The sequence below is a fragment of the Hypanus sabinus genome, chromosome 28 (assembly GCF_030144855.1).
Source record: "Hypanus sabinus isolate sHypSab1 chromosome 28, sHypSab1.hap1, whole genome shotgun sequence".
NCBI lineage: Eukaryota > Metazoa > Chordata > Chondrichthyes > Myliobatiformes > Dasyatidae > Hypanus > Hypanus sabinus.
Genome location: NC_082733.1, coordinates 16,231,341 through 16,244,294, shown reverse-complemented (window position 1 = coordinate 16,244,294; position 12,954 = coordinate 16,231,341). Strand labels below are relative to the sequence as shown.

The 12,954-nt window shown below is 41.0% G+C and overlaps 1 protein-coding gene across 2 annotated transcripts in view; it reads left to right on the top strand.

Annotated features, from left to right (window-relative positions):
• Positions 1 to 1,019: 1,019 nt before the first annotated feature.
• LOC132382448 (endophilin-A3-like) overlaps positions 1,020 to 12,954 on the top strand; it is a 156,294-nt gene continuing 144,359 nt past the window's right edge. For both annotated transcript variants that reach the window (XM_059952651.1, XM_059952650.1), the window contains exon 1: positions 1,020 to 1,194. In XM_059952651.1, coding sequence (XP_059808634.1) covers positions 1,150 to 1,194 — 45 coding nt within the window. In that variant the 5' untranslated portion in view covers positions 1,020 to 1,149. The remainder of the gene's footprint in view (positions 1,195 to 12,954) is intronic.

The window sequence follows — 12,954 nt, the reverse complement described above, 5'->3', positions numbered from 1 at the left end:
AAACAAAACAAATATCTCAGCTAGAAATGCATACCATATCACCATATGGTTAACTAATGTTCCCTAAGTCTTATTATAACTTTAATGTTGTTTGTCTATGTAAGTTCTTGGTTATCCAGGTCGTTGTGTATCAAGCAGTAGTACATCAAGGCAACTGGGCTTGCTTTAGTGTTGTTTCTTTATCTTCCTCAGAAAAAAATAGCAAAATTATCCTCTCATTGGTTATTTTATGTCAATCCTTTTTAAGGAACAATAGGTGTATGGAAAACAACTGCACTGATTCATGTATTTCTAATGTGACTCCATTTCAGGACTACTTAATCAGGTTAAACTTATTTTGGTGTGGATTGGTGTTGGACTGAATTGTTAATGCGTGGTGTTAAAGAAACGCAGAAGTGATTAAAAAAGACTATATTTTACAAATTTAAAATATGAATTGTTTCACTTTCCACAGAAGCTGTCTGACCACATTTCTCAAACCAAAGAAAAGCTGCAGATGCTGGAAATCCGGGCAACACACACAAAATGCTGGAGGAACTCAGCAGGCCAGGCAGCATCTATGGAAAAAAAGTACACAGTCGACGTTTCGAGCTTCAAGTATCCAAACATTTCAATTTTAAACTGCTTCCAATACAGCAAATACATTCTACCGCACTTCAGAGAAATATTGTCCAGCAACATTTTTAAAAATCCGCAATATTGTATTTAAAATAAATTTGGTGGTATTGGAAAAATAAACATAATTGCTGATTTTTCATTCTGCACGATGACCACCACCAAGAGTCCCACTGTAAAAACCAACGCTGCCAGATTCGGAGGGGTGGGGGGGGGGGGAACACCTGACGTCATTACGTTGAAGGGGGGGAAGAGAGACAGGAACCTAATTTGCATATGTGCCCGCAGAAGGACAGCCGACTTGGCCAATGAGAAGCGGAGTAGGCGGGCGGTTCGTGCAGAATGTGTGAAGTGATACAGTGTCTCGGTGACAGTCAGTGTTACTGTAGCGAGAGGTGGCGGAGCGTCGTTCGGAGCCCTCAGCTGGCGGGGGTGTGCTTTGCAACCCGGTTAATATATGGTACATTTAACAACAACCCTAAGGGGAAAAAATACAGCTTCTTTTCCCCCCTCCCCCCATCCAAGAAGGTCAGGATGTCGGTTGCCGGCTTGAAGAAGCAATTCCATAAAGCCAGTCAGGTAGGAGACGCCCCTTAATTACAAGTACCGGTCTGCTGGCACAGCTGAGGGGGATAGAGGAACGCTCCTTTAATGGCACTGGACCCAATAACGGTAGCCACAGGTTATGTGGTGCTGGATAGCTGCGCCCTCCTCTGGGTCGTGCATAATACCCAAAATGCAGGCATTTACTTAGCAGAGAAGTTATTTTTCCTCAGATTTGCAGATGACTTTTTATATACTGTATTTGTAAATCGATATAGCCCCCACGTGATAATTCACATTCAAGTTCTGTACTGCCTTTTCTTCCCCCCCCCCACCACCATGATCCGTATTAAATGTTTAAATTAAAGAAGCATTGCCTCAAACTGAGTGATTGCAGTGTGTTAGCTAGCCTTTGAGGCTGTTGGCGAGCAACACTGAGCGACTGGGCCTATTTGGTTGTTATTCATTTCGCCGGGGAGGTTTTTACTGCTCCGCTGGGCTGATCTTGGAGCTCGAGTGCATTACATGTAAATGCCCACGTCCCTTCGGCACTCGTACACATTGTGCTGGGAGCAATTTTAATCCTTATTTCTTGTGCATATACTGTGGAAGTCCATGCAGTGTGGGAAGTGTAGTTTTGAAATTTAGCGTTTGTACACCCATCTGCTGTTTAGTAATACTACATTAGTCGTGAGGTTAAGTGCATAGCTCATCGTGGTTTAGGAATAGCCGTTAAAGCTATAGCGAGGTCGTGCACATCTGAGGTGTTGATAAATCTGCTGTATTGAACGGTTGCTTTGGAGAGCAGACAATGATTTGTTCCCCGGTTGTCGCAGTGATGATATGTTGTATGTTTGTTCAATGGATGGACGTTATTGCATGGAGGCCAGTAACAAAAAAAAACACAACTTAAAAGCTGAAAATATATCCAGAAATATCTGCACATGCGGGACGGGTTAAACTGCCAACCGGAGCCGCGCTGATTATAGACGAGGCTTATTGAGCGTTTTCCTGAAATTGCCCGCAAACGCTGTGCATTAACGTGCTCTGTGGCTTTAGCGTTGTTTTGATGACTTCTTCAATAATTAAAGCAGAATACAACAGCAGCGATCTGAAGTAGCCTCATATAATATTACTGGTCTTTTAAAAAAGGCGAAAGTAATTAAAAGAGTGGATAGGGAATTGTTAAACTGGGAGAAATGGTTTTGGGTATCATCAATGTAATACTTAAACCACCAGGGGAATTGGTCACTGTCAGGGCATGTTTCAATGTGGAGTTATAACCATGTCACACATGTTCTGTGTTACATGCTGTTACCACTCGTTTGATTTTGTTTAATCCGCAGAGGTTTTATAACGATAATATTGAAAAAAATGATTAATTTGTAAAATACGTTTGTTATAAACATGAATTGTTAGCGTCTTGAGTTATTGATACTTTTGTTCAAGGTCAGTGAGATATTGAAGTTTTAGTTTGCATTCCTGAGCTGTGCTGCAGATACTATATATTAAATAGTTGGCAGGAGCAGTGTGCAATGGAATGAGAAGGAAAGTGGAAGCAAGAAGAGATGAAATGAACAAAACTACCAAGCTCTTTCCTTCCATTCTACATTCTCAGTTTAATCTCCTATGACGGTTTCCATGCCCAAATGCTGTCCTATCCCAAATAATGAACATATTTACAGAGGATTACTTATTCTTTCATTCCTGTTATTTAAAACAATCTTGCCACTCTCTAGGATGTTTCTTGCTCCGAAGAAGTATTCACCCATCCCTGCAGAATGGGCTTTCCCCGTCACTACATTGTGAGCAGGTGCACGGGAACGTCACATGCAGGTTCCCCTGCAGATTATGCAGGATACTTATTTCTGAACACAAGGCCGGTTGCCTGTTGCTGCTGGACAACATGGAATTCTGTCCTAACAGAAGGGTTCCCTGCCTGAGGAAGGCAGCTTGCCACCTCCTCAAGGACAAATAAGGAAGGACAATACAGCAGGCCTTGCCAGCAACATCTACGTCTCCAAGATGATTTTTAAAAATAAAAACAAAGCAATAAATGCATTATTTGTATTTGGAAGAAATGCAGGTAAATTACTGTGTCATCTGGAAGGAGTGTTTTGGGTCAGAATAATGAGTTCAGCCCGATAAATTGCCTGAATATTGGACTGAACTTTGATCATCTTATACTAATAATAGACGACAGCTATTCAGTCCATTAGGTTAATACTGGTTCCTAATGCAATATCCCTGTTGGCCTCATTTCGTCCTCTTATTTGCATGAGCTACAATTTATTCTCTCTCACACATTTACATCGCACAATAACAGCCTATTTGGTCCAACGAGCCCTGGCTATCTGCTTCTTTTGAGATTCCAGCCATCTTTCCTCATTGAAATCCATACATCTAGATCTGTATTGTTTTCTTGCTTTCCCTCAGATATGTCTACACTGTTCATCTTAACTACTCTGTGTGCTGGTGAGCTCTACATGCTTAACAATTTTTGCATTTCTTCCAAATTTCCAAAAAGGATTTCTTAAAGAGTATATTTGAGTAGTTGCTGGTTGCACTTTTGGGATCCTCAATCAAAACCTTATATAATTATTAAAAATTCTATTAGATTGCACCTAATTGCCTGTTATCCTTGTACAATATCTCTGCACCTTCTTAGTGCAATAATCTGGACTGGAATCAATACTCTTAAGTGTGGTCTAACCAAAGCTCAATACCAGTTTAGAATAACTTCCCTGCTTTTCAATTTGATCTCTCAATAAATAATCCCTGGTGCCTAGTCTGCATTCTTTACTAGCCTTGCTAACTTGCGGTGCAACCTTTGCTATTGATGCTCTGATATCCCATTGGTTCTCTACCACACCACACCTAAGCTTGTACCTTACCGCTGAAGTGAAACGAAATGTAACTGCTGGAGGAATTCAGTGGGTTAAGCAGCATGAGGAATCAGAGTTATCTGAGCTTTTAAAGTTGATTGTTCCTACCGTTGGGGTTGCAGATTAATCAGGTGAAATAAGAGATGTTGTTCTTGTTTACTTGGGCAGGGAGGAAGGATGAGGGTGGTTAGGTCGGTGTGGCAATAGGAATGACCTGAAATGGCATGCAACTGGAAGATCAGGATTGCTACTATGGACAGAGCTTGGGTGCCCTGCTCCTGACGGTGGAAAAAGCCAAGGACCTGTACATCTTGGGCCTTCTGCACTCTCAGGGTAAGGCGCAGTGCTGTAATGTTGAATGTTTGCCAAGATGTTGCTGGCAACAGATAGTGACATTTTACAAGCAGCTCACATAACTACTAGATACTCTGCTACATATACTTATTATGAACTGGAAGCACTACCATCCAAGGCCTGTAATTTCCCTTTAAGAAATGTATTTTTGAACCATCAAAACAAACTAGTGATCTTATGATCTCCTGAAAGATTCGGCGAGCTTAACTCTGGAGAATGTAACTGCGGCTGCTGCTGTGTAAAATGACCCGCTCCCTCACTCCATGCAGTTTAAAGCAACGAGCCAGATTCAACTATCAGGGCCCAGTAACAGAGAATGAACTGGTGTCCAGCGATATCTGCCCGCGTTTGACCCCTCTCCTGACTGCTATCATTGTGCAGTTGGTGCAAGGGACGGGTCACACGCAACCAGGTTCAGGAACGGTTATTGCCCAGCAGCTATGGTGTTTCTGGAGCGGCTTTGCTCACCTCAGCACGGAACTGAATCAGCAGCTGTTGAGTCACTTTCAGGTACTCCACAGCCCCTGTTCTATTTATGATCTATTCATTTTTTTTAACGATTCGCATGATTCGCCATCTTTTGAACATTAGATGTTTTGTCGGTCTTTGTGTGTGGTTTTTCATGGATTCTATTGTGTTTCCTGTTTTTTTTGGATGCCTGAAAGAAGATGAATTTTACATTTGCATAGTTTATGCTGAAGGTCTGGGCATGAAACATCGACTGTTTACTCTTTTCCATAGATGCTGCATAACCTGCTGAGTTCCTCCCAACATTTTCTGTGTGCTGCTTGGATTTGCAGCATCTGCAGATTTTCTCGTGTCTGTGAGATGACATGATAATAAATTTGTACTTTGAATGTTTAATATACGCCATGCTTCCCTACGACAGAGGAGACCATTGGAGTGTATCGTGACTATTCTGGCTGTCTGAGCAATCACATTCCCACCAATTTTCTCTGTAACCTAATCACCTCACATTACTGTCAATTTTCCCAGAGTCTGCCAATCACTTGCAGACCGGCGCAACTGACAATGACCTAGCGATATATAGGGAGGAGATGTATCAGCAAATCTGTAACTACTGAGACAACTACGGCAACTGGTAGACACTGAGAATATCTGTTTTTGAATTCCACCTGTATGGCACATTTCATTACAACAGTACTGCTATGTTCTGTAACTCCGAACCATTAAACCAATTGATTGCAGAGAAATGGAGCCAGAAACAACATAACTAAGTTTTGTTTATACTTTAAGCGAAACGCGTACATATGATGTGGTGACATAATGACATATACCATTTACGTACTTTTACATATAACTCACAGGGCATTATGTAAACAACAATGAATGCTTAATCAAACAATATATTTACAATATTACTCAAATATTTCTGCAATATTAAGTACACAAGTGCAGTAAGGTAGTTCAAGGGAAAACAATAACGGGATGCAGAATGAAGTGTTACGGAGAAAGTGCAGTCTGACAAAGAGGTAGATTGTGAGTTCATCTTATTGTACCAGGAGACCATTCAATAGTGTGAAAGCAGCAGTATAGAAGCTGATCTTGAACCTGCTGGTACATACTTCCAGACTTTTGTAGCTTCTGCCAGATGGTTGGGGGTGGGGGGGGGGGAGAGAGAATGATTAGGATGTGTGGGGTGTTTGAATATGTTGTCTGCAGTACCATGGCAGGAAGCTGTGTGGACAAAATCCCTGGAGGAGAGGCTAACGATAATTTTCGTTTAGATTGGGATGGGGTTTAGTGTAAAGTGAAAGTAAGAAAGGGTATCCTGAAATGTGTGGAAATGATCAGGGTTGGATTGAGATCTTGGGAGAAAGTGGGAAACTGGAGCAAGAAGACAGCCTTTGGGAAAGAGTTTTCACATTAGTATCAGATTTCATGTGGCCATTGCAAAGGGCAAAAAATTGAGAGGATTAATTACTATGAATTTAAAATAGATTTGGCCTAGGTAGATTGGAATCAAAGATTGGCAGGGATAATTGTAATGGAGACTGAAATGCTCAGTCTAGAAATATTTCCAAGAGAAGAAACAAAGTTCAAACTCCATGGTTGTCCAAAGATATGGAGACTGAATTGAAATAGAAAGAACATCCATGACAGATGGTGACAAATCGGCATGTAGGAGGGAGAGTGAAAACCTGTTGAATCTCTCAATCAACATCAGCAAAACAAGCAAACTGGTTATTGACAACAGGAGGAAGAAACTGAGGGTCCATGAACCAGTCCTCATTGGGGGGGTCAGAGGTGGACAGGGTCGGTAACTTTAAACTCCTCGGCATTATCATGTCAGAGGATCTGTACTGGGACCAGTACACAAGTGCCATTTCAAAGAGGGCATTGCTGTGCCTCTGCATTCTTAGAAGTTTGCACAGATTCAGTATGTCATCTAAAACTCTGACAGGCTGCTATAGATACACAGTGGAGTGTATCCTAACTGGTTGCATCGCTCCTGGTATGGAAACACTGCAGCCCAAGAACAGATAAGTGATACAACCTAGTCCATCACAGGAAAAGCCCTCTCCACAGCTACAAGGAGCACTAACAGAAAAAAGCAGCATCCGTATTCAAGGACCCTACACTATCCATGTTGTCTTTGCTCTTCTGCCTTCGGGAAAGAGGATTTGGAGCCTTGGGTGACACAGCACCATGTTCAGGAATATTTTTTACCCTTCAGCCATCAGGCTCCTGAACCAGACTTGATAACTTTACTTACCACAGAACTGAACTGATGTGGACTCTCCTTCAAAGACTCTACAATTCATGTTCTCAGTCATATTTCATTATTTGTTAATTTATTTTTTTAATTTATTGTGTTTGCACAGTTTGTCTCTTTTGCACTTTGTTATTTGTCGGTCTTGGTGTGTAGTCTTTCATTGATTGCACTGTATTTCTGTGTTCATCTGCAATATCTGCAAGAAAATGAATAATGGGTGACATTATGTACTTTGATAGTAAATTTATTTTGAACTTAGTTAGAGTTGGACATAAATGCCATTTATAAACATGAAAATATAAAGGACCAAAAAGGAGTTTGTCTTATGGAGGCAGATAAAATGACTGAGATTGTAAATGATTACTGTGCATCTGTTTCAGAAAGGAAGAGGATGCAGCTGAGACTATTTTTATTTTTTGTAATTTATTTTTTAAAGTTCATCATCAAACAAACATTTCCATAAGATGTATTTCAGACATTGTCGTGAAGCTCCAAATCATAAACATGAGAAAGACTGTAAATTGGGGCATCACTTCATTGTGCACCTCCGCTCCATCCGTCCAAAGCAGAATTTCCCTGTGGCCAAACTTTTTAATTCTTGGCACGAGCCAGTCTATTCACCATTCTGGCCTCTTGCCTCTTCTCACCTGCTTATCACCTCCCCTGGATGCCCTCCTCCCTTTTCTCTTATGGTCCATTCTTCTCTCCCATCAAATCCCTTCCTCTCCAGCCCTTGATCTTTCCTGCCCACCTGGCCTCGCCTAGCACCTTTTAGCTATCCTCCTTCCCCTCCTCCCCCCACATTTCTGTCTGGTGTCTTCCCCCTCCCTTTCCAGTCCTGAAGAAGGGTCTTGGCCTGAAACTTTGACTGTTGATTCATTTCCACAGATGATGACTGACCTACTGAGGTCCTCCAACATTTTGTATGTGTTGTCATGAAGCAGTTTTTTAAAATTATATGTCATGCACACCAGTGTTCAATCAATCCAGTCACAACCTTCTGGAATACAAGGTGGAGAAATAACATGTCTCTTGCATATCCAACCTAAGTCTGAATATATCTAATCTTTCTCACAGCAAACCTGACTATTATCATGTTTCACAACTCTATTGATCTGTTTGAAAACAAACTCCTAACTATTGATCAGAAGAGAAATTATGTGCAGGACAACTAAGCAAGTCCTGCCAGGCTGGATATATTGCTGAGCTGGACTGGCATGGGACAGACTTCACATCAGACCTCATGTACAGCAACCATTACAGTGTCATTCAATCGTCTTGACACTGAAATAGATGTGCTGCTAAAAGATTCCTTAAAATTTCAGCCGTGCCAGAAAGTGCCATATTAAAATGAAATCTATAAAAACCACTCTACTTCTTAACTGACTCAGAAATTCTGTGTTGTCGCTGGAAGCGAGTGCCAAGACTCGGTCAGAAATGCTTCTTCCCTCTCTGAACCCCACTCTCTCATTTGAGAGCACCTCCCATGGTCTTATTTTATTCACTTAAGGATAAGCCACTTAGAAGTGTAGTAGGTTATGGACAAACTATCTAAAATTACACTTGTATGAGTTGAAGTATGGGGGGGGGGGCAGGGTTTAAGGATTGGCACAACATTGTGGGCTGAATGGCCTGAACTGTGTGCGCTGTATTGTTCTTTGTTTAAATTATAATAATGATTCTGAGCTTGTACCTGACTGAATATGAAAATTTACAGATGACATCAAGCTCTAAAATATATTTATCAATATGCAAAATAACAGACTTTTTGAGGAGATGGATGTTTTAGTGGAGCAAACACTAAAACATTTGGTGGGCAAACATTTGGCAAATGAAGTTCAACATGGGAAATGAGGTTTGGAATAAAGAATAAGAATCGGTAATATATGAGCTAAATCAGTTGGGTGAAATAGTGAGATGTAGGCGCCCATAACATTGAAGATGGTATTGGAAAGGAAGCATTTGGATACAAAGAGGAACAAAGAACAAAAACAAGTCATTGTGCCGCTAGACCAGAGATTCTCAACATTTCTTATGCCATGGACCAATACCATTATGCAAGGGGTCCATGGACACCAGGTTGGGAACCCCTGAGCTAGAGTATTATAAAGACATTGCACTTTAAGAAGGCTACAGTTATTTATCAGGATTATACCAGGGACGCAGGACTTTAGTTAGGTGAAGAGTTTGGAGAAGCTAAGATTATCCTTCATGGAGTGGGGAAGGTTCAGACAAGGTTAACAGACTTGATATATCTGGTAACAGTGAAAATCCTGAGGAGCCATTTTAATAAAGTGAATGCTAATTAGGCCATAATTTTACAAAGCTCTGGTTAGGTCTGTACGACAGAGCAGTTAAGGGCACCATACCTGAGGAGAGATACACTGGTCTCACAAAAAGTGGATTTACAAAAATGATATCTGGAATCCAGGCATTAAATTACTAAAACCAGCTAGGACAGTATTAACTGAAATCTGGAAGGCTGAGTCTGATATGCTAAGGGAGTAAAGGTGATAGCACAGCAGTTAGTGCAACACTATTAAAGCTCAGGGCGTTGGAGTTCAGAGTTCAATTCCAATGCTGCCTGCAAGGAGTTTGTACCTTCTTCCCATGAACCTCCAGGTGCTTCAGTTTCCTCCCACAGTCCGAAGACGTACCGCTTAGTAGGGTGATTGGTCGTTGTAAATTGTCCTGTGTTAGGCTAGGGTGAAGTAGGTGGGTTGCTGGGTGGTGCGGCTTGTTGGGCCGGAAGGGGCTGTTCCACGCTGTATCTCTAAATAAAATAATAAAAATAAAATAAAGAAAATTGAACTGTTAATTGAAAAGGCCGGAGCGTGCCAGAATTTTCGAACTCATTTTTGTAAAGACAGCTTGATTCTGGGTCATTTGTTAAATTGGCTGAAGAAGAAGCACATTAAGGAATATAGTCTAAAGATAACTTGGTAAGATTATGCCCTGAATTAATCATGATGTTGAGTAAGTGGTCCAGGCTCGGAGTTGCGGATCTGGTTCCTTTTCCTGTTAGGAGAGACCATTTCCAGTGGTATCCAGTGACACGGCATCAAAGATACTACAAAATGTACCAGAGCAATGCGAGAAGAAAACTGCTACTGTCTGTGAGGTATTCTGATCTGGAATGCAGTTGCTGAAAGAGAAGTTTAATTGCAATCGTCATAAAGGAATTGGTTAACACTTGGTGAAGAGATTAATGGTGCATGGCATTGAGAGTGTTTTGACTAAGCAGATAGTTCCTTCAAAGGGCTAGCACAAGCAAAATGCCCTGAATGGTTCCTTATTTTGTACAATTTAGAGGAAAGAGGCCTTGATCTTGACACATCTCTATTCATGCAATATCATTTCTCAGATGAACACCTCTGCGTTTAAATTATAATTCAATCACAAACAGGTGAAAATCTGCAGTTGCTGGAAATCTAAGCAACACAACACACGCACACAGTGCTGGTGGGACTCACCAGGCCAGGCAGCATCTGTGGAAGTACAGTTGACATTACGGGCTGAGACCTTTCAGCAGGATTGGAGAGAGGAAAAAATAAATGAGGAATAGAGTTAAAAGAAGGTGGGGAGGGGAGGGAGAAACAACAGGTGATAAGTGAAACCAGGAGGGGGAGGGGTGAAGTAAAGAGCTGGGGAATCAGTGAAAGAGATACAGGGCCGGAGCAGAGGACGGAAGCCCATGGAAGAAAGAAAAGGGGGAAAAGAGTACCAGAGGGAGGTGATGGACAGGAGATGAAGGTGAGAGAGGGAAAAAGGGATGGGAAATGGTGGGGGTGGGGTGCGTTCAAGAAATCAATGTTCATGCCATCAGGTTGGAGGCTACCCAGACGTAATATAAAGTGTTGCTCCTCCAACCTGATTGTGGCCTCACTGCAACAGTAGATTATAATTCAGAAAAGTTTTTTTTTCAAATATACTAATTTATTTATGCATTGCTAATGCAGAAGGCTCACATTGAGATTAAGACTATTTTATGTCCAATTTTTTAATATTTAGCTTTTTTTGCCCTCTGACATCAATATCTTATTCTCTCAAGTACAACTGGCAGATAATTCCTTAATCCTTGCAGGCAATATTTCAAGGTTGCTGTTGCAAATATTTATTTCCACAGTAATTAGATCACGTCATTTATCAGGTTAAACTAGGAAAAAAATCTCAAACCTTCACAGAAACATTGTGTTAAGACTTGAAGATACTTTTACATCAATGTAAGCAGTTCCCAGTCCAATAAATTCAAACATTCGCAAAACACTGCATTAAATTCCACCAAATGCAACTGTGGTGGTATGTGGCAGTCGGTGTTCACTTCCCTGACTTTGTTTCTTTACCACTTCCTGTTCTCCACTTCTTCTGTGTATTTACACTTCCTGTCTACAATCTTAGATTGTATTCTGCCTTGCTAACATTCAACATTCTCTTTACATGAACTGTACATTAACTGGTTTGATTTCAATTTTAAAATGTATGTCTCTTCCTGATGCCGTCATTTGTCGCAAACTTGACTTTGATTTATCAGTTCTAGAGACCGAACAGTTAATTCTGTGCTGATGGAAAATATTTCTCATTTTTCCTTATTTCATAGAAGGAAGCCATTCAGCCCATTAAGTCTATGCTGGTTCTCAGGTCAAATCTTTTTTTTAATTTTAATTTTGACCCCCCCCCCCCCAGGTCAAATCTATTCATCCACATAATTCCCTGTAATATTCATCCACATAATTCCCTGTAACTCAGACACCTACGTGTGACCATTTTTAAAAACCTCGCTGATCCTCCTTCTACCCACCTACGCTCAGAGCAGTTTGCACTAGTTAATTAACCTAACAATCAAAGTTCTAATAAATATTGCAAAGCCGTATAATCACGCGCTAAACGCCCAAAATAACGTGTGAATTATTACTGAACAGCAGTCTGGGTCCACAGGGCACATCTCGGAAACTTGCTTTTACTTCCATTGCTATGCCGGTATTCAGCTAGATCAAGAAATGAAACCTCATTTCATTCTTCAGAGATTATGAGCCATTGGAATCAACTCTACTCATCAGTAAAAGTGCCCAGACTTGAGCCAGTGCTGCTTATTAGTGAAAGATAGTTGGAGGTCTGAAGTTTCATGGTGTCCCTCACAGATATATTTGATGTTCTTTCTTAACTTTCTGACTGAGGAATTTAAGAGTGTGGAGAAATGAGGGCATAAACCTATCATTGCAGCATTTTTTTTACACTGACTTGTACACTGCATGGAGGTACAAGAGACTACAGATTCTGGAATCTGGAGCTACACACAAAAAGCTGGAGGAACACAGTGGGTCAGGCAGCATCCGTGGCATGTACATTGAGCTATACAGTGAAATGTGTCATTTGCATCAACGAACAATACAGCCTGTAGATGGGCATCCTGCAAGTATCTCCATGTTTCCCATGCCAACATAGCATGCCCACAACTTACCATAATGACTCATATATCTTTTGTAACATGGCAGGAGAAACCCACTTGGTTATTTGGAGAATGCACATACTCCTTCTTGACAATGGCAGGAATTGAGCCTCTTTCTTCTGATCACTACTGCTGTAGATCGTTACGTCAACTGATTTCCGCTTCCCAGCTTTTTGTGTTGATTTTAATGTCAGAGCCTTCTGTTACAGGAGTATTTGCAGTATTCTGCATTTTGTGTTTAAAGAGTGTAAACTTACTCGTACTTCCTTACAGAAGCAATATCAAGCAAAATTTGACATTGAATCATGTAAGATGTAAGAGGAACTGATGAAAAGTTTGATCAAAGGAGGAGGAAGGGAAGTAGAGAGCAGGAG